Below are 21,064 nucleotides of genomic sequence, written 5' to 3'. Positions count from 1 at the left end.
TTAAAACTTTTTTTTAATTCTTCAATGGCAGCTTCAATGTCATTTGAACTAAACACTTTCGCACTTTTCTACCTCTCCTAGGTAAAAGGAGTGGCTGCCATAACTTAAAACACTCCCCTTCTCAACATTTGTAACTGTGCCCATTCTCTCTCTCCCACCTGGACTGCATGACCAAAGACCACAAATTCAAAATTCCCACACGTCCTTGAGGGCACAGGTTCACGTTAGGCCAGCAGGCAAAAGCAGTTTTCCCTTTGGGGCATATTACAGCACCAACACCATTTGCCCAAAGAAAATCCACGCTACAGCTATTGGAGTCAAATCTTGCAGTACTGACAACTTGCAAAAAAACTAAAAACATTCATATTAAGAACACTGAGGGAATCTCCATGGAATTTCTGTTTCCGCTAAAATTCAATAGCTTGGGTTCTGGTGGCAGGCTTCACATTCCATCCAGCTAGCTATAAAAGATGGAATTTACTGCTGAGAAATTCTGAGTGAAAAAGTTGAACCATCATTTCTCTCCACTACTCTGTTCGAACTTGCAATGATGATCAAAACTGTAATCGCTTGATGAAAGGTAGTGGAACAGATCTGAGAAGATTTGTAGATATACTGTGTTGTGAGTGCATGGAACAGGCATGCTTAGGAATTATGCATGTTCAACTAATGAGACAGCGATGAACTTTGTGCATCCCCAGCAGTGTACACTCTATTCATTGTGTTATTTCATCACTTGTATTTTGGGCTTTCAGGCACCTTTCTTGCACTAAGAATTTTCAGACCACATTATATTTCACAGAAAATAAAAATAATTCCGATTCACTTTTTCCAAGAAATGCAGGAATCATGGCTAATTTCAAGCAGTCATAAGTGCTCTTAAAGTGCTTTCGTGCTTTGAACCAAATCTTAAGCAAATCTTTGAACCAAGCTTTTCAAAGGCATATACGAATTATGGTATAGACTTCTGAAGCATGGGCAGCTAAAAATTTGATGTCAGCGAACCCACACTAGACTAAAAGCTCGTTAATTCGAGCTTCAAGGAACAGGAAACACTGGAGAATAAAACCACGCGGACGCAAGTGAAGGAAAAGGCGCTGAAGCGGCAAGAAAAAAGGAGGAGGGAGAGGACAGCACCAGTGACGTGTCAATCAGCGTCCTTAACGGTGCTCAGCTGGTGTAGGTTGGCTAGCTGATGCTGACTGGTCAAGCCGCCACTGCTGCGGGCTGGTGCAAAGCTCAGAAAAGCGAAACCAAAACTAAGTGGTCAGAGTGTCCTCTGATACCGGGCCACCAGTTTTTTTTTACCACGCATGCCTTCGCACGCACAAAACTCAGGTTTTTGGCATGGCTATCTCAACAATTTCTAGCCACGGCATTCATAACTGGATGTGGTCTTCCTTCGGGAGCCCGGTAGAATTCACCGGTGCGAGAATCAACGAACGTTCGACGCAACAGACTTGCATGGGCACTGGCCAGGACCGAGTCAGTAGTTCGATTTATCCGGATTTCCGAATTAACGAGCTTTCATTGTACACAACATATTGTGTAAGCCCGTGTTTCCAAAAACATTAATTATGATACGCTGCATACACAAGCAACATTAAAGAAAACAAAGCCGTAAAGGAGAGCAAAACCCCAGAGATGTCAATCACAGAACTGTACCTTTTCCACAGCATCGTCAACAGTTTGCAGTGTCTGCAGGCGCTTTGTGTGAAGCATGTCGGTAAATTTGATGTGAATCGGCTCCATCTGACCAGTGTACCGCAAAAGCCACTGTTTGTCCAAGTTTGGTGCATAATTCCAGCTCGGTGTCCTGCAATAAAAAAAACAGATTAGTTGATTACAATGTCAAGAATGCCTGACGAAGATAATTCACAGGTTTTCAAGCATGACATGATAACATACAGAGCCCAACAATATTTCGGCTAAGCTCCCGAAGACAGTGCTTGTTCTCACAGCTCCCACAAAGCTCTCGTGGGCATTGCTAAGTGTTGCCAAAATATGACCCATCACTGGCCATCAGGTCACATCTAGTTTTGCACAGCCTTGAAGTTCTTAGTGTCAGCCAACATGGCCAGTCAATGACTATCAAGTAACATGAAGAAAGAAGCCATACACCATGAGTCAAAACTATCAACTTCAATTACAAGCCCATAATTCATTCAGCAGAGCTAGTGCTAACGACGTGTACCCCACAGTGCATATTCAAGAGCAGAGAAAATTAATTTAAGACTGATTCTTGAAATTCGAAAATCTATTCCGATTCTGAAACTCATTTTACTACATTCAACAGCAAGGGTAAGTGCCCCTTCCTCCTTACCTGTGTGTTGTGACATTATGAAACAGATGCTGGTATTGTGGCGCTGAGTCCTCAGGACCATGTGGGGATGGATAGGAGACGACCATCATGACTGGCCGGTTGGGAAAGAGCTGCTTGGACTGATGCAGGAAGGCCACGCTGTCGTTAGTCACCAGGTCAGGGTAGTAGTCACGGGTATAGTCGAGACCATGCTTGCGCTTGTGACCATTAACGTTGATTGTGTAATTGTAGAAACGAGAGTTGCGAACCAAGGCAGCCCACTCCCGCCAGCCCGTCGGAATGTGGTTGCCATTGTATTCGTTCAGGTACTTTCCAAAGTAGGCTGCACGAAAAAACACACATATACATACATACACACCAGCCTATTTTATCTCAAAGAGCTAAAGAAGCTTGAAATTATCCAGCATGTTGTAGCTTAGCGCTGCCTAGAATCTGAAAAAAAAATCATCCATGTCATTTACCATGCCGGATATGATCTCCCCCTAAAACTTTGAAACCCACATTCGTTCATGAAACAGTTATGTTAAGCCAGCTCAAAACTGCTTTTTACTCTGCGGGAAACTGCGTCTTCATCACTACTTCAACAGCCCATATGTAAACAAGATTCTAAGCTCTGCTGCAAAATTTGCTGCAGTTTTTCTGAAGTCCCATACTAAAGCTTGTGGAATGCTACCAGGAAGCATTCCATGATCAAAAACAACTCAAGAGCCACATGAGCATAGAAAGTATGCCAGCAATTCCTAAAAAAAAAAATCATAGCGGAAGTAAAATAATGCAAAGCATGAGCAGAACGAGGACATAAAACAAGAAACAAGCTGTCCACACAATATGATTTCTTATTCCTTTGTCACGCGATTTGTGTCGTTGCTGTTATGACAAATTCTACTGTGCTGGCCTAGTCAACAGGAATGACAGCGCTGTTTATTCCATTTTGAATTGACAAAAGATGCTCAGATACTATATTCAAACCTGAACGCCTACTCAGAATGCAAAACAAGCCCACTGGTCATGTTTCATCCGCCAGAACATGCCACTAGAAATGTGATGAATTAAATCAATGGTCTTCATTTCAGCAAGCCACATTGATGGATGCCACATCACATGAAAGTAAAACCAAAGGCAGAACAGATAGTTGAGCTAATTGGTATCACACTTAGAAAAAAAGCCGCCGCGGTGGCTAAGTGGCTATGATGCTCGGCTGCTGACCCGAAAGACGCGGGTTCAATCCCGGCTGCGGCGGTTGAATTTCTTTGGGGGAGAAATTCTAGACGCCTGTGGACTGTGCGATGTCAGTGCACGTTAAAGAACCCCAGGTGGTCGAAATTTCCGGAGCCCTCCACTACAGCATCTCTCATAGCCTTAGTCGCTTTGGGACGTTAAACCCCATAAACCAAACCAAACCAACTTAGAAAAAAAAAGAAAAAGAAAACATCTCTATCTCCAACAGATGGCGGACAACTAAAGAAACAGACACCATAAGTGCCGCATTGTACAAGTTTTGCATTTTCTTCTTAAATTCCCTGTTGCGAGGTACCAAACCGGTCACCTAAGAATACAACTACTACTCTACAAAAGACTAAACAAAATGTACACAGCAGCACATACCTGTCCGATAGCCCGCTGCACTCAGGTACGTAGCGAACGAGCGAGACTCAAACTCCTGCTGCCACTGGGGCGAAGAACAGTTGTCACTGTTGGTGAGCACGTGATGGTTGTGAGCATAAAGACCAGTGAGCATGGAGCTCCGCGAAGGGCAGCACATTGGCGTGGACACGTAAGCCTGAGGAAAATGGGCACCCCCTTCGCCAAGTATTTCCTGTGTCTTCGGCATGAAGCCCATAGAGCCTGCAGGCCAAGAAAATTGGAAGGCGAAAATTCCCATCTGAAGCTTTCAGAGCAAAAAAATTCACTCCAAGGAATAAAGGCCAGAAAGAAGAAGCGCCAACACGAACAAATGCAAGAGTGTGACATGGACAAGCGCTTTGCATCAACATGCTTTGCTTTAACGTCAATGAGTAATTACTCCCTTATTACAAATCTACTCCACCTTGGGGGATTCCCCTAAAAATATTTGGTCAACACTGTTCCCACTTCGAGTTAAAGATCAATTCACTCTCGCCCTACCATAAGCTTGCCGTCCCGGTTAGCTCAATTGGTAGAGCGACTGCTCCGGTGTAGCGGTGGTCCCGGGTTCGAACCCCGGACCAGGACGAATTTTTCTTTAACTACGAAGTTTCTGTGAAAGCTGTATAGCTTTCCTTTGTGGCCGTATGGCTGCGCTCGGGTGGACGTCAATGAGTAATTACTCCCTTATTACAAATCTACTCCACCTTGGGGGATTCCCCTAAAAATATTTGGTCAACATACACCAACTAGCCCACCAAGAAGTTCTATTTGAACAAAGACCATCTTAGCAGAAAACTATGAACAAAGGCTTGTGGTTTTACGTAAAACATTTATCACACAAAAAAACCCGCTTGTCATTAAACAAAACCAAAAGGATCCTATTTTGGTGAAAAAATGCCATATGTAGTCTGAGGCTTGCCTGTGAACCGATGTGCCCACAAACAGCGACAAAAAGAATTCCTAACTTTTTCGAACTTTTGAGACTTATTTTGACGAACCAACCTACAAGTGTACCTTTAAACAGCCCAAATGTTTCCTACTTTGTAAGAGAAAAGATTTCAAGCACCTACTCCTGTAAATGACATTCACTTGCCCTTCAATTAGTCCTTATTGTCCCTATAACGCCAAGACCGTCTATGCCCCGAAACGATATTACGCAAGTGAAGACACCAAGGAACCCTGTATGTGCCAGACGTAAGACATCTGGTGCATACATTCAACCAAATGCATTTTTACATTTGCCACGGCTGTAAAGTATGCCATAGCGGAGGACTCCAAATCAGTTTCACCAAAATGGAGTTCTTTCTCATGCACAAGCATCCGAGTTGATTGTCGTTATTTCATTTATTGCATTTCGCCTCAATTAAAACGCAACTGCTTTGACTCTGATCTTGTTCTCAACGGCAGAATGGCATTATCAACACAGCAGGTCCAATGCTGAACAATGAGATTCAATGCGTGTTGATAAATATGCTCGCTACGCCACATGTACTCTGAAAGCTGGCATGTTTTGAAAAAAGAAGGCATCTGGAATGATCGAATCAGGGCTTCGAGCAGGCTGACAGTATTTCTGGTCGACAGTGTGGCCATCAGTGCAGAAAACAGCAGCGTAAACTAGTATAAACAACAAAATGATGCCTCAAACACAAGCTCATAATTTAGTACAGGTGAGGCAAACTAACAGTTCCCTTGCACAAAGTGCTGTATGGAAAAAAAAAAATCTCTGCCTCTCCAGTAACCAAGAGTAGAGTAAGCATGAAATGTTTATGGGCCTAATGTCATCTTGGTGGGCACCCGAACCACACCCTACAGGAAGGGAGGAACGCCACCACCCGTTCTTTTTGAGGAAAGGAAATGGCGCATTAATTCTCTGCCATCTCGGTGGACACCCGAACCGCACATAATGGAAGGGAGGAACGCCACCACCCGTTCGGCGGGATGCCTTGCCCTTTGAAGGCTCCCCCCCCCCCCCCCCCCCCCCCCCGGGCCCCTGTGCGCCTGCGCGGCTTTGCTTCGACGCGAAGCCCCTAAGAGATCACGTATGACAACGAAAAGTATCGTGGCATTTATGTGCTTTTTGCACGCGTTATTACAAATCGGAAATTATAATTCCGTGCATTATCAAACGCACAGCGACTGATATCTTGATAAACATTGAGAAGGCACTGGCAGCAGTTATTTTTTGTGACTCCTTTGGAGACCAACCGGCGCTTGCATGCCGGTCGCGTAGGAGGGCTTAGAGAGTCCGTTAAATCTCGTTAAGTCTCGTACGGTGCCCGGATGTTCTCGTTTCAGAGCCCGGATGATGGCTCTCGGTTTCGGCGTGACGTCACCACACTGCCGACAACGGGGTCTAAAAGCATTTCATGCTTAAAAAGTATGAAAACAGCATGCAAGTTTTTTCTACTTACCAAGTTCAATGTCTTGGTCATCAGTAAGGATAAGGATGATGTTAGGCTTCTTCTCCCTTGGTAGCAAGTTCTGCTTAGGTGGCCGTTTGCGCTGGGCAGGCGTCGTGGGCATGGCAAATGTTGCATCGCGCCACACCGCTGAGGGTCTATCATAGGCTGATGTAGCTGGCAAATGCTTTGCCTGTGGGCTGACTTGTTCGAAAGTTCTGCTTGGCTCCTGACCCTTCGAAAGTTGCGAAGCAATTTTCTTTCCTGCTGATATTGTTGCTAACAGGGCAACGAAGCAAATGATGATCACAGTGGCCTCCTGTTGGGTCCATGGTTTGGTCATACTTGGGTCACTGAAACGAATGTGTTCAAAGCTTTAATATATTGTACTAGATATAGTATGTGTCACGTATAGGAGAGAGAGGCACAATTAAATCGACGCCACAAACACGCCAGTCTGAAGTCATGAGGTAATCAACGCCCAGGTTATCCTACAAAATCACTGGCTTTCAAGCCATACAGACAGAAGTACGAACGACGAACTGAAGACACGGGCGCGAGAAATGAAACACTAGAGGGAACGAAACCAGATAACTAAGGAATTTCAAGCTCGACGCGCGCAATATTCCCAACGCTCGTCTTGTGCGCTGCTGCAAATTACAAATCGACTCCACTTTCGCGTGGCTATTACCACTTCGGCAACTTTCGAAGCAGGCGCTTAGTAGCACGGGCACGCCTACGCATACCTAAAGCCCGAAAGATTGCGAACTGCCTCAGCAACCGTAGAAAGCCACGACAAAAAACTGCACAGCAAAACGACTACGCAAAGAAAAATTGCTAGCAAATTAAGTCGCCGAGTCTAGGAAAGGGCTCGTGACAAGGTTCGCGGCGTAGCTACCACAAAGCGCGGGAATAAGGAAACGTAAGTTGTTAAGGCGGTAACTTGGCGTCGTTCCGCCAATAGTTTTTCAAGGCTGTACTAGACGGAAATGCATCTGCTCCTTACAGAACTAAAGACAGGCTGCGCACGCCAGCGTGCGTGCAAAGTGACGACTACAACGTTTTCCATAGCGCACTTCAGTTTTGATTTTCGCTGCCAAACGAAGTTTGCGCTGGTCTATTCCTGCAAAAGAAAATGCAAGTGCGGACAATAGTCATGACATTCTTGTCATGAAGCATGGATACAACAATGCTTGAGCTGAGGACACTAAGTTTAAAAGATGGTGTTGTCACTTTGTTGTTTACTCACCCGGACAAAACAAAGGGAGTGGACAAAAGGATAAGAGCAAGTTGATGAAGGCTGCTAATGCTGCAGAGATTACCTACTGACAATCTCTGCCGAACTGCTTAATTTGCTGCATTTTACCCTCGGTCAGGAGAGGGCGGACCTCAATTATATACCGCAAAGCGTGGCTGTACCGCTGCACCGCTAACGCTGCCTCATTCAATGAAGCACAGTATCATCGCACCGCAAGTAGCACCTTCCCGAGTCCCCAGTCTCGAGAAATCCTATTGGCTACTCTCAAACTACCGCCATTGTCTGTCAGTTTCGTTTTCCACAGAGTAGAGCAACTTGATGCATATCACAAAAGTTACAAACCACAGCATAAAATGCCTGTTAAACAGCGCAATTTTTAAAAACATTATCAGAAAAATAATGATTCGCTGGCTGCTACCATATTACACTATTAGCAAAATCTGCATTTTTTTTTATTGTAAGCAAGCAACGGTACATCTTGCTAATGTGACAAAATAAAGCAAATAAAAAGGTATAGAAAACTGCTGTAACCGCAAAACAAATATTTCTCTAAACAATCCCAGTAACTTCGTAAATAAAATGTCACCAGTCGTTATTGTTTTAGTTTCTTTTTATTCATTATGACGGCGTAATAATTATGCTACATGCATTGCACAGGCGTTTAGAACCACCAGAAGGCCTCTTGCAAACGTTATTAGCATCTGCGCCTCACGCGGATAGCAGAAAACACTTGTTACATTAACGGCGGATTGCACGAATAATGCGTGTTGGCGTTAACTTTTCGTGCCGTGAAAGGACCGCGAGAAGTATTCGTAGAGAGAACGAACTGCACAAGCGCGACTCATGGTTAGTAACTTACACTGACAGCCAACGATTTCTTCGAATGTTTCACGGACAACAAAAAAATTGCGCGGCAACTGCCGCCGAACAGTTGCGTCAACGCCTGAGATTTCCAAATTTCGTAACATCAAACATGCGTCACTATTCGTCAAACGCGTCACACGCTACGAGAAATAGTCCACTTGGAATCTGGCCACGTATATTTTCTTCAAACAAGACGTTCAGAAGCTATTATTGTGAACAAGCGTTTATTGAATATAATTAGGACCTAACCGAGTAAGCTAGAGTTGCTAAAAGTGCATAAATTATATTGACGTCATAGGTTCTTCCGGGGTGGGAACCGTCCTGACGCCTCCTCCTTTTGTATCCCTCCGCGTCTGCTTTCGCGTTGCACAATGGCGGTGCGTAAGTTGCCTTTCCATAGTTTGTAGTTGTTCCTGTGTGGGGTAGGCCGGCACGTTGGCTATTGCCGTCGGTTGGTCTCGGCACATCACGAAGACGACTGCACATTGGAATAACTTACAAGCCATCATATGCTGCCACCCTGCCGGGAAATAACGCCGATCAAGGTGCGTATTTTCTGCCTTCCTCCCCAGTGCTCGCGAATCGTCGCAGTTGCTTTTTCCCCGTTGGAATTAGTTTCTCCATAAGGCCACTGAAATTCGCCCAGCGCTTTTAGTCCGTTATGTCACGTTTAACTTTTTGGTGTCACAGTGTCTAGTGAGCTGAAACAACCATATTTTGAACGTTCGCCTCCGGGAAAACATTGCGTTATTGATCGAAACAGATAGCGCCCAGCGTCGCTGCGCTCTATCGAGTCTTTCTCTCATCCTTGAAAACAAGCTCTCGTCCGACGCACAAGGCTTCGCTTCGCGCTTGTTGTTCGGACTCCGCTGGATGTTTGATGCGTCCTCTGCTCCGCTGTGAACGGGTGCGCAATTTTTGTGCTTGGATGCAGGTCTGCTGTTGTGTATGTGGACACGTGTGCCGCTATGTAAACCGAGTGAGATGCCACGCGTATCATTTCCTCAACGGGCGGGCCTTTTGTCTGTTTGTTGTGTCGGCGCAAGCCCGCCGTTTTCCTGTGTTTGCCGGTGTTTTCATCTCTCTTTTTCTCTACCTTGCAGCTTGGAAGGAGTCAACTCGCAGACGCCTAAAAACGACAACCGACGCGACCAACCCCACCTCACAAAACTAGTTCACGGAGTCATTGTTCGCCGACGTGGGCGCGCTGTTGCCGCATCGGGACGCAAGTTGCCCTTCGTTCTTCGTTGACACCATTGAGGAGCAGCTGGCATTCTTCGCGCGGCGCACCGCATCTCGAAACCGCCGAATTTTCGCAACCGAAACGATGTTTGTTACGACGTACTGAAACAAGAGGCGAGGAAGCCAGTGGGCCGACCAAGCGCAAGCGGCTGTGCCTCGGATAAAAGCAGCCGACGTCGGCTATCTTCAACGCTCGTTTGAGAAAGAAGCCCGTGTGCCAGCGTTGAAACCAGCGCTGTTCGTCCGGTGATCGGCATGAGTGTGGCACGTCTCTCGGTGGATATTCAAGTGGCCCAGGAGAAAAGGCCGCACAGCTTCGACAAGGCTCCCGATGGCTCCTGTCTCGGGAGCGCCGGGGGCCTCAGCCCAAATCTTCAGCCTGCCACTCCGCCCGTGTTCCCCTGCAATCGGGAGCCTTTTTCCGCCAGCCTGGTCGGCGGGCGGTACATTCTTTTGGACCAACTCGAAGGCAGTGCCATGTACAGAAGCATCAACGTGCAGACGCAGGAGGAATTTTCCTGCAAGGTGAGCTTCGCTTTGCGTCACGCGCCTTTCTTTTTTCCTCTCCGGGCCCAGCTCTGCTTTGCTTTATTTTTGCGCGTGAAGCTTTCCGGCCGTGAGAGCTGTTGCCGTTTTCCTGTTGATCGCCAGCCGTTTACGAAGTGGCTTTAACGCGCGATGGAAATTCCAGCGGATGCTTTATTGCAGCCGTGTTTCTTTCTCTGCAGCAAACGGGCATTACGGGACTTGTCGCGTCTTACGCACAAATAGCGTTGCGTTGCACCAGCCGCGGCCCGCATTTACCAGTAAATAGTGGCCGCTGTAGCTTCTGTCCCGGACAAAAGCGTCGCCGCGCCGCACGGCACCCCATTGTCCAAGGGGGGCCGGGCGACCTCGCCAGCGAGCGGCGGGACTTCCGCCTTGTTTTGGTTTTCTTTGGTGGCGACCGAAAGAAAAAGAATTGACGAGTTGGCCGCTATGGCGGCGGCGGTAACCCCTTTGAGAGGCAACAGGTTGTCGACCCGGCGGCGGCGGCGCGCGCTCCGGCTATTTTCAGGGTGCCGCACCGCCGGTGTGCGCGGTACCTTGCGCGCCACAACGGTTAAAAAGACGCGCACGGGAGTCGTTTTGGGAAAGCTGCTCATCGCTCTGATTCATTTCGCGAGGACACTGTTGTTGCTGTGGCGCAGGGCCTCTCCCCTCGCGCATCCCCCTTTCAGGCGCGCAGATAAATCGAGAGGACCCGGGGCCCTGGCCGGATTCCAGAGCCCGCAAAAGCGGCTAAATGCGAACCGCCGGTTGCGCCCCGAGCGTGACGTGGGCGCTGGTTTTCGGCCCCGGGCACGACTATATCGGGACAGGAAGAGCGCGCGCCGCTTTTTTCTGTCTGTCAGCGCGGGGCCGCACTCTTGCATCCCGCGATGCCCAATCGTGCTGCGTGTTTACGCGTAGCATCCTGTCTTGCGGCAACGCTGCCGTTTGACTCAACCTCTTTCGTCGCTCGAGTTACTCACCCACCCCTCGTGTGTCTTCGCGGCACACGCGCGTAATGCCATTTCGTGGCGATGGAATGCCTGTGCGGTGCTTCCCTCGCGAGAACAAAGAGAACGCGCCCCCGTCGCGCAGGCGAATCGGCTCCGGCCGGAACTGAAGGGAGGACCCCCGTTACGCCGGATCCGGCCCGTAGCGGCCAATCCCGGACACAGCTGCTAGGCGCCCCTGAGCAGCTGGAAACGCTCACGAACCGGAATTATTTAGGAAAATGCCGCCCGCCGAATTGCAGGCGGGCCGTAGAAGGAGCGTGTACGCCTTCCTTGCGCGGCTTCTTGGCGATTAAAATCGCTTATAATACATCGCTTATTTCAGTCCGAAAAGTGCGAAACCGTACGCGTGCGCGCGTAAGCGTGTTTCGACCATCCCGCGGGTTTCTGTGAGTGCAATGATGTGGAGACCTACGATAAACGGTGCAGACAAAAAAAAAAATTAATCTGCTCGCTAGTTTTTTTTTTTATTATTCCTGCCTTCATCCTGATGGTCGTTTAATAACGCAGCTGTTGGTCTCCTCGCCGTGTTGACGCTTTTGGGTTGCATCAGGACCCGCTGCGCGTGACGGGCGCGGCGCAGTTTGACATTCGCAATTAACCTGGCACCGCTATATCGGGAGAAAATGCCCGAAGCAAAGGGGGTAGAGTGCGCGAAAAAAAAAAAAAAAAAGAGAGATGATCGAGGGAGAAGTTGTGCCGTGCAGTCTCTCCTTTCCGCGCGTTGGCAGCGCGGACCGGTGCAGTTGAACCGAACACGTGTCCACAGAGGGAGCGGAAACGCGTTGGCCGGAGTTGCCCAAACGCGGCAGCTAGCTAGCTATGGCGCGCAGCTCCGTTGCAGGCAGTGATGCAATCGTTTCTACCTATCGCCGCTATCGTGGCTGTTCGGCGGCAGTGCAGCCGCAGGATTCGGCCGCCGCCGCCGAGTGTGCGCAATCTGCAGCAAACGTCCGCCGGGGGTCCCTGGGCGCTCGAGTATCGGAAGCAGCCGCTGTTTGTCGCAATCCGACGATAACCTTCGCTCGAGCACTGTCAGGCTTGTGGCTACGTTCTTGCGACCTTGGGTTGACATCATGACCTGTCCGGCGTGCTCACGGAGAGCTCTTCAATGCGACCGGTCCGCGCTGTCTACTGCGTACGCTCTCGATTACTAAGCATCCAATAAATAGTAATCGCTAGGCTGCTTCGTTAGCACTGTAATTGGCTTCCTTGCAGCAGTGAAATTGTGCTCGTGCTCACTGAACAGTGTACAATATGCCCGTTCACAGTTGTGCTTTTAGGAAGCGAGCGGTCGTGCGATTACGCCATGGGAACAAGAGAGCATATCGCGATAGTTTTTATTGTTCCAAGCATGCCATGTGATACACGAACACTTGAGGGCTGTCTTAGTGTAGTAATGGTGCCGCTTTATTATTCACTGAACTGCTCTGTGCACATGCTTGTGGCAGCATTCTGCATTTGTTTTTAACGCTTCCAGGAACATGTTTTACTATATATATATATATGTGCAAGGAATGCAGGAGGGCTCTGGTATGGACTGAGGATTGAAATTATGTTTGGACGGTGTCCTTGCGTGGCCCGTAAAGAGCATGAGAGAATTTAATGGACATGAAAGTGCTATTTATAAGTGTTTACTTCTGGATCTGGTGTTTACTTATGGCATTTTTACTATGGGGCTGTAGCTGTGCAGTGTTTTGAGGATTTGAGCCGTGCATAAATGTAAGCACTGTTCTTTGTGCATAGGACAGACACATCGTCATAATCGCACAGTTTTAGACCTAACCCTCTTGTGCACTATAACATTATAGCAAAACTACTGCAGTGAAATGCCTAGAGGCGGCTTTCTAAAGGCTCCCTAGAAGAAGATTAAACAAAGTGAACGAACAAAACAAACAAACAATAAGTGAGCAAAGTGAAAAGTGTATTGAATTCCAATCATAATTGCGTTAAAATTCATGTGTAGTGGCAGCATCAAACGGTGACCTGCAGAGCTTTGTTAGCTGCGAGACCTTGGGAGAAGTACTAAAATGGTATCAGCAGTGATGCAGCTTGCCAGTGCAGCCTATAATTGGCTAAAACTCTAGAACAAAGGGGCAAATGCCCCTCGAAGGAGCACCTCCAGCCAGTGGCATCAACAGATTCTCCCCTTTGACCAGTCACTCCCCTTGGACCTGCTAGCTTGAAATCGCAAGGGGGTGGCAGTTCAGTGTGGAATGACCTGAGCTTATTAGGATTGACCGTGGCATCATGAAAATCTCTTCACGCCAGTGGCTAGAGGGCCTCCTTTGAGGGGCATCTGCAGCTTCTTTCTTGAGCTGTATCCGACTGTAGTTTCCTTACTTAGTGCCAAATAGCATGGTTCTTCTTTAGCCACTTCAAACGTCCCATGCCTTGCGCCTCATGGCTCACTCACCTTTGTCCAGGTTATCCCCATTGACCGGTGGCAACAAGCTCTGGCGGCGCACCTGCGCCTCGACGGCCATGACCACGTCAACCAGGTGGAAGAGGTGCTTCTGGGCGAGTCACAGTGCTACATCTTCTTCAAGCGGTCGTACGGCGACCTCCACTCGTACGTGCGCTCCAAGCGGCGGCTGCGGGAGTCTGAGGCGCTCAGTCTCTTCCGTCAAGTGGCCTCGGCAGTGCACGCCTGCCACAATGCCGGTGTGGTTCTGCGAGACCTCAAGCTCCGCAAGTTTGTCTTCGAGGACCCCGAACGGTGAGTGCCAAAAGTGCCGGCATGCTTGCACCTTGCACAGCAGTCAGTCACCTGTACATTGAAGTGCAGGGCTAGTTCTTAATCCCATTTTTAAAAACGCACACAAACCTCACTGTTAATAGCAGCAATAATTAATTTTGAGTGTGCTGTAGTCTGAGGGTCCACTTGCCACGTGGTGCACATACTGGGAATTAATGCCATTCTTTGTTCTTTTTGTTTGTGCAGAACACGGATCAAGCTGGAGACACTGGAGGATGCCGTTGTCTTGGAGGACTTCGAAGACGACCTCCTGAGTGACAAGCATGGCTGTCCTGCCTACGTCAGCCCCGAGATCCTGAGCAGCTCAACCAGCGGCCGCTACAGTGGCCGGGCAGCTGACTGCTGGAGCCTTGGCGTCATGCTGTACACGTTGCTCGTGGGTCGTTACCCCTTCCATGACAGCGACCCCAGCATCTTGTTTGCCAAGATCCGCCGGGGCCACTTCACAGTGCCGGAGTCGTTGAGCCCCCGAGCACGCTGCCTCGTACGGTCACTACTCCGTCGTGATCCGTCGGAGCGCCTCACTGCCCAAGAGCTGCTCTCCCACCCGTGGTTCACAATCCCTCAGAGCAGCCCGCATCGCGATGGGTGCCTTATGCGGCTTGACGTGGACCAAACCGTGCCAAACTGTGTTGCGCTGGACTGATGCTCGCACCACCTAGTCACTGGCCGGGGATCTCACTGCCGTGCACCTGGGGTGGAGGGTCGCCAACAACCGCCGGTTGGCCGCAGCATCAATCGCCGCGAACCGCCATTCCTATACCACCACCATGACCGATGACGCGCCGCCTCGCTGCAGCTGTTTTTTTTTTTTCTCCTTACCCCGTGAATTGTCCAACAAGAAGCTGCAGCTGTCGGCCTTAAAGGCGGCGGCGGCTCTTCCTAAGCACTTCCAAAGAGGCAACAAAGCTGCGTCAAGGGCAGATGCCCACCACCAGGTTTTGCTGCTGCTGTGTGCGGACAGCAGCCTCCTGCTCGAGCTTTGAGTCGTTTACTGTACAGGCCACCTTCCCACTGTCCCATCATCTCTTGTGTCTCATATGGTGAGAGGGGGCGCCTTTCATTCACATAGTTATCCATTCCGACGCATGAGCTGCCTTCGTGCACATCGACTCGAAGCGAGGAGCGAAAAAAAGGGGAGAAAGCCGACGGGAATCGCAGAATACGGCACCGTGCAATCGTGTGTGTGTCGAGAGAAGACCGAAAAGCACCAATGAACTCTCTCCTACACCTACTACGATCAATGCTGTTGATGAATGTGCAAAAATGACTGTTGTGTTTTTTTGTGGTCCCTCTTCTTCTGTGTCTTGTCTGTGACGACTAAATTTATTTAAGTAAACTCAGGGGATTGGCACTCCCCACAATTGAATACTTTTACGGAACAGGCTAGTGCATTGAGGGGGAGGGGTAGGGTTGTCTCAGTGGATGCAAAGCATGTCAGTGGTTTGTTCTTGCTCGAGTGATGTGTGTAGTAGTTGGGATTCCATTGTATATATAATAAACATGGTACCTCTCTGTCGCATACAAACATGTGGTTGTCTCACTACTTGTCCCATGTCTGCTAAAAAGCAGCCTATACGCTCAGTTCTACCAGAAAGCATTAGGCAGCTTATGTATATAGGCAAGTTCAGTAGCCTGGCCAATTACATGATAGCATATGTGGGTCTAGTCTTCACCAAAGAAAGCAAAAATATACTGGGAACATTTCTTCACTGAAGAAGATATATCTACAAGCAACTTCAGACATAGACCCAGTTTAAGGAATAATACAAAAGTATAGGTCAGAGAATCGTACTAGACTGTTCTGCCAAGATAACAAAAAAAGGAATCAGTTTTTTTTTTAAAACAGAGCAACCTCTGCAATCTTTTTGAAGCACGGACAAATTCCTTGTCACACTGTGCCATGAAATGTGCACCAATTTGCTAAAATTTAAACCATTGCTTTGGGTAGCTCCGCACTGAATGATTTAACAATTGTCTACAGTCCCACACAAAATTTAAGTGGAGAGTGCTGACTGCTACAGAACAACATAAATTAACATTTACTAATGGCTTATGAAAGTGCTCTTGAAAGGGGACTTTTTCTCTTTTGCTGGACAAAAAGCAGACAGGTGCTTTCCATTACTCTGATCCTGAAGAAACGGCACCTTGTGTTTTCTGCATTCACATGACCAAGCTTTCAGTGCAGGTGGTCCTTTATTAAAGGTGCAGCCTCATTAAACGCTGAATGGCATCAAACAAACTTTTCTTTATAAGGGTATAAGGTACACTTTTGTCTTTTGAATGGCTTCATAATGCACAGGCAAACACATTTCTTTCTACATAGCATGACGCTTTGTAATGCATCTTAGCATGGAAGAGCTATGAATCAAGTAAGTCTCCTGCTGTGCACTTTATATCAGCATCTTATTGCAGTTCCTATAGACATGAATGTCCCGAATGTGCCGCCGCCTTGAAGCATCACTTTGCCAACGCTCTGGATCAGCTCTCGCCCCCTCAGGCCGTACCTGAAAGCAACACACCAAAAAAGTGCAACTTGAGAATGTAGCATAAAAAATAAAGGCAAGCTCAGCCCAAAACAGCAACCTTAAAAGTGATGGCCGCTATCCATTACGACCATGCCAACATTTAGCACTTACATGGGAAAGGCAACATAACATAATAAAATGTCATTGGTGCTTAAATCTCGCTAGTGAGTACAACATAACCTTCTATTTCTCAGTAGTTCCTGTAAATGCAAAAACAGCTGTGAAGTCGTGCATGGAGCTCGCCAAAAACTGCACAACTGAACCGAAACTGTGCAAATATAACAGACAGAAACAATGCCTGACAAATATCAACACAAATGCGTTTCAAATAAACATGCCACAAGCAGCTAATGACAATGCAGAAGTGGACACAGCTGGGCAAGTTGGTACGGTGTCATCGTGAAGACGAAAAGAGAGCAGAAGGGAGAGGCAAAAAATGATGTGAAAGGCGCTAATGATAAGCACTGTTTTAAACAGTCGATCGCCAGTGCCAATTCTGTTGCGTAGTAATTTGGAACAATGCATAGGTGTGGCAAATCTCCATGCAACACCATCCAAGATGAATGGGCACTGGAAAGAGGAGAGAGATAGTTGAGAGAAGTGAAAATACTACTAAATGTTCTTGCCACACTGAATAGCTATGAAATTGTAAAGATGACACCAAGACTAGCACAGCAAAACCAGAAACTCTGGCACCAATATCTGCCCAGTCACAACCACTGCAGGATAAAGATGGCTTAGGTTTATGGGGGTTTAGAGAGAGAGAGAGAGAAAGGAATTTTAATGAGGTAAAGGTGGAGAGGTCGGCCGGTGGTTACATGGCCCTGGCCTGCTACTCCACACAGGGGAAAGGGAAGAGGAGGAAAAGGAAAGTGCGAATGAAGGCTGATGATGGCATAATACAATGAGTTTCACGGGTGATGTCTACACACACACACACACCACACTGGCTGGCACTCGCATCGCGGTTAGTAGACGCACATAAAAGTCATAAAACTGGTGTCTGCAACACAAACACCGACACGTCATTAACTATGTAGGTTGTGCACAGGCAGTCACAGCGTTCCAAAGTGACTCAGGCTATGAGGGACACCGTGGTGAAGGTATCCGGAAATTTCGTCCAGCTGGGGTTGTTTAACATGCACTGACATCGCACAGTACACGGGCCTCTAGAATTTCTCCTCCATCGAAATTCTATCACTGTGGCCGGGATGTTCTTCCACAAATCTTCACGTAGCCCTGTCCTGGGCCAGCTGCGGCTACTCTATCCCAGAAAATTTCCGTATCTCATCTGCCCAACTGACTGCTGCCTGTGACCACATTTCTCTTTCCTCAGAATACTTTCTATTATTCAAACAGTGTGTCTGTTACCTGCTTTCTTCATTATCCATTCCACCTAAATCCATATCTTCCTCTTGACTTCTGCTTTCTAAACCACATGCTCTCTGTCTCGAAACACTACCCCTATCACTTAGTTTTTTACACTTTGCCACATGGCTTTTAATGTAATTTTAGGTTTTTTTCCCCCTTACAATCACAAATTTTATCACTGCAGGAGAGCACCAACAGGATACAAGCTGCTGCGCATTTGGTACTCGAGTGCCCTGTAGAGGTGTAAATAATGTGAAACCGTTGATAAGTTGCGGTAGTCATTGGATACGGGCAAAAATTTGATCAGGTGCACAGCACTTGTCTTTCAATCAGTACCGCTCGCCACTTTTGACTCGCCAAAACAGTATCCTATTGCCAAGTGAACTTGATACCACAAAAATGCGAAATGGAACACGCTTTCGGAGTACACGGCCGCCGAAGGCCATCTTACCTGAGAGCTGAAAAACCTCCGAAGAGCGCTCCTGATGCCATACCTACGCAGAAGCCAATCGTGAAGCCCATTTTCACGCGGTCCCAGCAGCTTGGGCCTCGCTGGTAGGCGCCTTGCACTGGCACGGGCATTGCTTTCCTGAACACCGAAAGTTCGAGACACAAGTTTTGATAACCGATCTCCAATTGTGGTTTCAGTGCAAGGATGCAGCCGTGCGTGCAAGCGTTAGGCATGAATACCGGGCACCTGTAAAGGCGGCTTACTTTCAAGTGGTTGGCTTAACGTAAGGTGACTCTCAAGCTGTACGACAGCTCTTTAGCTTTGACCTTCGATGGATACGCCCTACACACATAATGGGCTATAATTCAGAACGCATCGTTCCCATAACTGCGCATGCAATGTCGAACGGCATCTCGCAGAAACTACCAATCTAGTTGGACCAAGAAATGCAATTCGCGATCACTTGCGGTGGTGGCGCATGCATACAAATAATTCATGATCTATTGGAAAGGCTGTGCGCTAAAAAGACGTGCACAGGAAAAAGGATAGAGACGACAGGCACGTATTTTTAGCGCACAGCCTTTCAAATAAGAATATGTACCAACAAGCCCGTCATAAAGCCCTACTAATTACAAATAATTCGAGACACGTTTCAGAAATTCGACACCTGCAATGCCAAGCACTCCAATCTTAAAACTCCTCCAGTGCTTTTGCTTCTCCCTTTGGAGTGACTGTTGAAGTTAGCTTGGCGCTTTTCTGGTCCGTCTTGGGAAATCGGCGGCCATCCCAACACAAGTAAGGACGCGTTCACGTTCTACTCGGGTGTGGGCACACGCTAAATTAAGTGATGAAATAGCCTGGAGAAGCTCAGTTAAACGATAATAACATAACGAAATCGTGCTACTGCAGCCATGTGACAAAACAAGCGGACACCACGCGCTCGGAGAAGAGTTTGCAGCAAAGAATTAATGAGGCACGCTTCTGCGTCTGCATCAACGAATTAAGCATACCTGGGGACAGAAGAATCCTTATTCAAGCGCACACAAAAACATTCAAGAAACGGTGAACCCTTTTCGGAGAGCAAATCAACAGTCGGCCATGGTGTGATGCCCTTAGCGATAGTTTCCTTATATTCAAGGAAGCAAATATGCATTGAAACCGCATAAAATTAGAAGAATTAAGCCTGCATAATACTACAGCAGGACTCACTGAGAACATTTGGGTAATTATTACCACTTCACTGCCATAACGTACATAAAAATCACAATTTTGTTTAAGTAGACAAAATAAGCATGCATCCAAAGGTGGCTCAGTGGTCTAGGGGTATGATTCTCGCTTCGGGTGCGAGAGGTCCCGGGTTCAAATCCCGGCTGAGCCCACTTTTTGTTTTTATACTTTTTTTTTGTCACCCATACTTGTACCACCTGCAGTGTGCTAATACCTGAAGGCAAGGGTTGCAGGGTTAGGTGAACGGAATATCCTTAAGAAGTTTGCGCGGATACGCGGGGCGCCGCTGGCGAGACATGAGATAGGCCTATGCTATACCTATGCCCTGCAGTAGGCGTGCGTAGTCAAGCTGATGATGGTTATGATTTTGCGAAGCATTTTTTCATGGGCGTATTGCTGGCTGCGTGAATCCCCTCGAAATTATATTTTATTGCTTCCCCTACACATTTCGAGTCGTATAATAATTTGTCAGGCTAATTATCGTACTGGCTCTACTAAGCACGTGTAATTAGCGAACAAGCTTAATTTTTTTTTTTTATTTCATGCACCCGTAAATTCTTTCTCTCTCCTCTTTCACCCCTCAACATTGCTTCTGGAACATGACTGTTACACGACCCGCCGCGGTGGCTCAGTGGTTACGGTGTTCGGCTGCTGAGCTCGAGGACGCGGGATCGGCCGCGGCGGTCGCATTTAAGCGAAACGCGAAAGGCTTCTGGGTCCTGGCCCTAGCATTGTCCTCGAATAAAAATTTTTTCCCTCCTCGTTCTCCTCAAATAGACCCAAGGCGGTCGAAATGAATGCGGCGATAACTACGGCGACTCTGTCTCTTCCTTCGTTCATTCCAACCTTCCCTCACGGCGCGGTTGGGGCGCCCAACGAGAACGAGAAAGATACTGGGCCTTTCAATTCCTCTTCACCAGACCGGTGACACGTGTACAAAGCGTATCCTCAACTACTCCGCGTTTCTGGACAAAGCCCAGGGGGTTGATGAACCAAGTCGCTTAATGCGTACTCTGTGTTTCGCAAGTGCACCTGTTGCACGACCGCCGCCGCCACTCTCCCTCTGAGCGGCTCGCGGCACCTGTCCGCGATGTGCGGCTAGAATCGGCCGGTATATCCTATTGCGGTGACGACCCGATGGAACCTCCTGAGAATTCCGACACATTGATCAGCCGATTGTGCCCGGCGCGCAAGGACCACGTCCAGCGGCAAGAACAGGCGCGAGCGGCGTTCTTGCGTCGTCTTCGGCTTCTTTCGTCACCGCGCGCCGCCGAGCCGTCGGCGGCGAGTTGTTGCACAAGCTAGCTGCAACGGGCTTCTCTTTCGCTTGCTTTCGCTGTGTTTTTCAAGGGAACCGTTCGAGCTATTTCATCGCTCCGGCTGCCCATGGCGAAGCGAGGCGTTGGTTCGTTCGCGTTAGTGATGCAACCGCTGCTGTGCGCAGCGGCTGCGTCGCCTTCGCCACGTAGTTCGCGT

General features: G+C 48.1%; 3 protein-coding genes and 1 non-coding gene across 7 annotated transcripts in view; 2 read left to right on the top strand and 2 right to left on the bottom strand.

Annotated features, from left to right (window-relative positions):
* Sulf1 (Extracellular sulfatase Sulf1) overlaps positions 1 to 8,643 on the bottom strand; it is a 37,236-nt gene extending 28,593 nt beyond the window's left edge. For 3 of the 4 annotated variants that reach the window (XM_089565909.1, XM_089565907.1, XM_089565910.1), the window contains exons 1-5: positions 7,598 to 7,889; positions 6,361 to 6,701; positions 3,929 to 4,168; positions 2,324 to 2,645; positions 1,666 to 1,816 (exon numbers count right to left, since the gene is read on the bottom strand). In XM_089565909.1, coding sequence (XP_089422035.1) covers positions 1,666 to 1,816; positions 2,324 to 2,645; positions 3,929 to 4,168; positions 6,361 to 6,691 — 1,044 coding nt within the window. In that variant the 5' untranslated portion in view covers positions 6,692 to 6,701; positions 7,598 to 7,889. Of the gene's footprint in view, positions 1 to 1,665; positions 1,817 to 2,323; positions 2,646 to 3,928; positions 4,169 to 6,360; positions 6,702 to 7,597; positions 7,890 to 8,465 lie in introns of those variants that run through there. The other variant, XM_089565908.1, reaches the window with a different exon arrangement.
* Positions 8,644 to 8,816: 173 nt separating this feature from the next.
* On the top strand, positions 8,817 to 15,539 carry LOC149371670 (tribbles homolog 2-like). Its single transcript, XM_089565911.1, has 4 exons — positions 8,817 to 9,015; positions 9,574 to 10,237; positions 13,680 to 13,972; positions 14,198 to 15,539. Exons 2-4 carry the CDS (start codon positions 9,968 to 9,970, stop codon positions 14,655 to 14,657), a joined length of 1,023 nt encoding a protein of 340 aa, XP_089422037.1. The 5' UTR covers positions 8,817 to 9,015; positions 9,574 to 9,967; the 3' UTR covers positions 14,658 to 15,539.
* Positions 15,540 to 16,188: 649 nt separating this feature from the next.
* LOC149371669 (reactive oxygen species modulator 1) lies at positions 16,189 to 19,498 on the bottom strand. Its single transcript, XM_089565912.1, has 3 exons — positions 19,372 to 19,498; positions 18,362 to 18,499; positions 16,189 to 16,518 (listed from the first exon to the last, which is right to left on the bottom strand). Exons 2-3 carry the CDS (start codon positions 18,490 to 18,492, stop codon positions 16,410 to 16,412), a joined length of 240 nt encoding a protein of 79 aa, XP_089422038.1. The 5' UTR covers positions 18,493 to 18,499; positions 19,372 to 19,498; the 3' UTR covers positions 16,189 to 16,409.
* A 169-nt stretch (positions 19,499 to 19,667) lies between these two features.
* On the top strand, positions 19,668 to 19,739 carry TRNAP-CGG (transfer RNA proline (anticodon CGG)). The gene has a single exon. It is a non-coding gene; the product is annotated as a tRNA-Pro (tRNA).
* Positions 19,740 to 21,064: the final 1,325 nt, after the last annotated feature.

Source organism: Amblyomma mixtum, chromosome 1 (assembly GCF_055824585.1).
Source record: "Amblyomma mixtum isolate Tamu chromosome 1, ASM5582458v1, whole genome shotgun sequence".
Classification (NCBI taxonomy): domain Eukaryota; kingdom Metazoa; phylum Arthropoda; class Arachnida; order Ixodida; family Ixodidae; genus Amblyomma; species Amblyomma mixtum.
This window is presented reverse-complemented; position numbering and strand designations above follow the sequence as displayed.

Bases quoted from the DNA above. Each gene is read 5' to 3' on its own strand.
- LOC149371669 (XM_089565912.1), bottom strand. From the start codon at position 18,492: ATGCCCGTGCCAGTGCAAGGCGCCTACCAGCGAGGCCCAAGCTGCTGG. The intron at 16,519-18,361 runs GTAAGATGGCCT...TGTTGCTTTCAG, and splicing joins GGAGGTTTTTCAGCTCTCAG to GTACGGCCTGAGGGGGCGAG.
- LOC149371670 (XM_089565911.1), top strand. From the start codon at position 9,968: ATGAGTGTGGCACGTCTCTCGGTGGATATTCAAGTGGCCCAGGAGAAA. The intron at 10,238-13,679 runs GTGAGCTTCGCT...ACCTTTGTCCAG, and splicing joins AGGAGGAATTTTCCTGCAAG to GTTATCCCCATTGACCGGTG. The intron at 13,973-14,197 runs GTGAGTGCCAAA...TTGTTTGTGCAG, and splicing joins GTCTTCGAGGACCCCGAACG to AACACGGATCAAGCTGGAGA.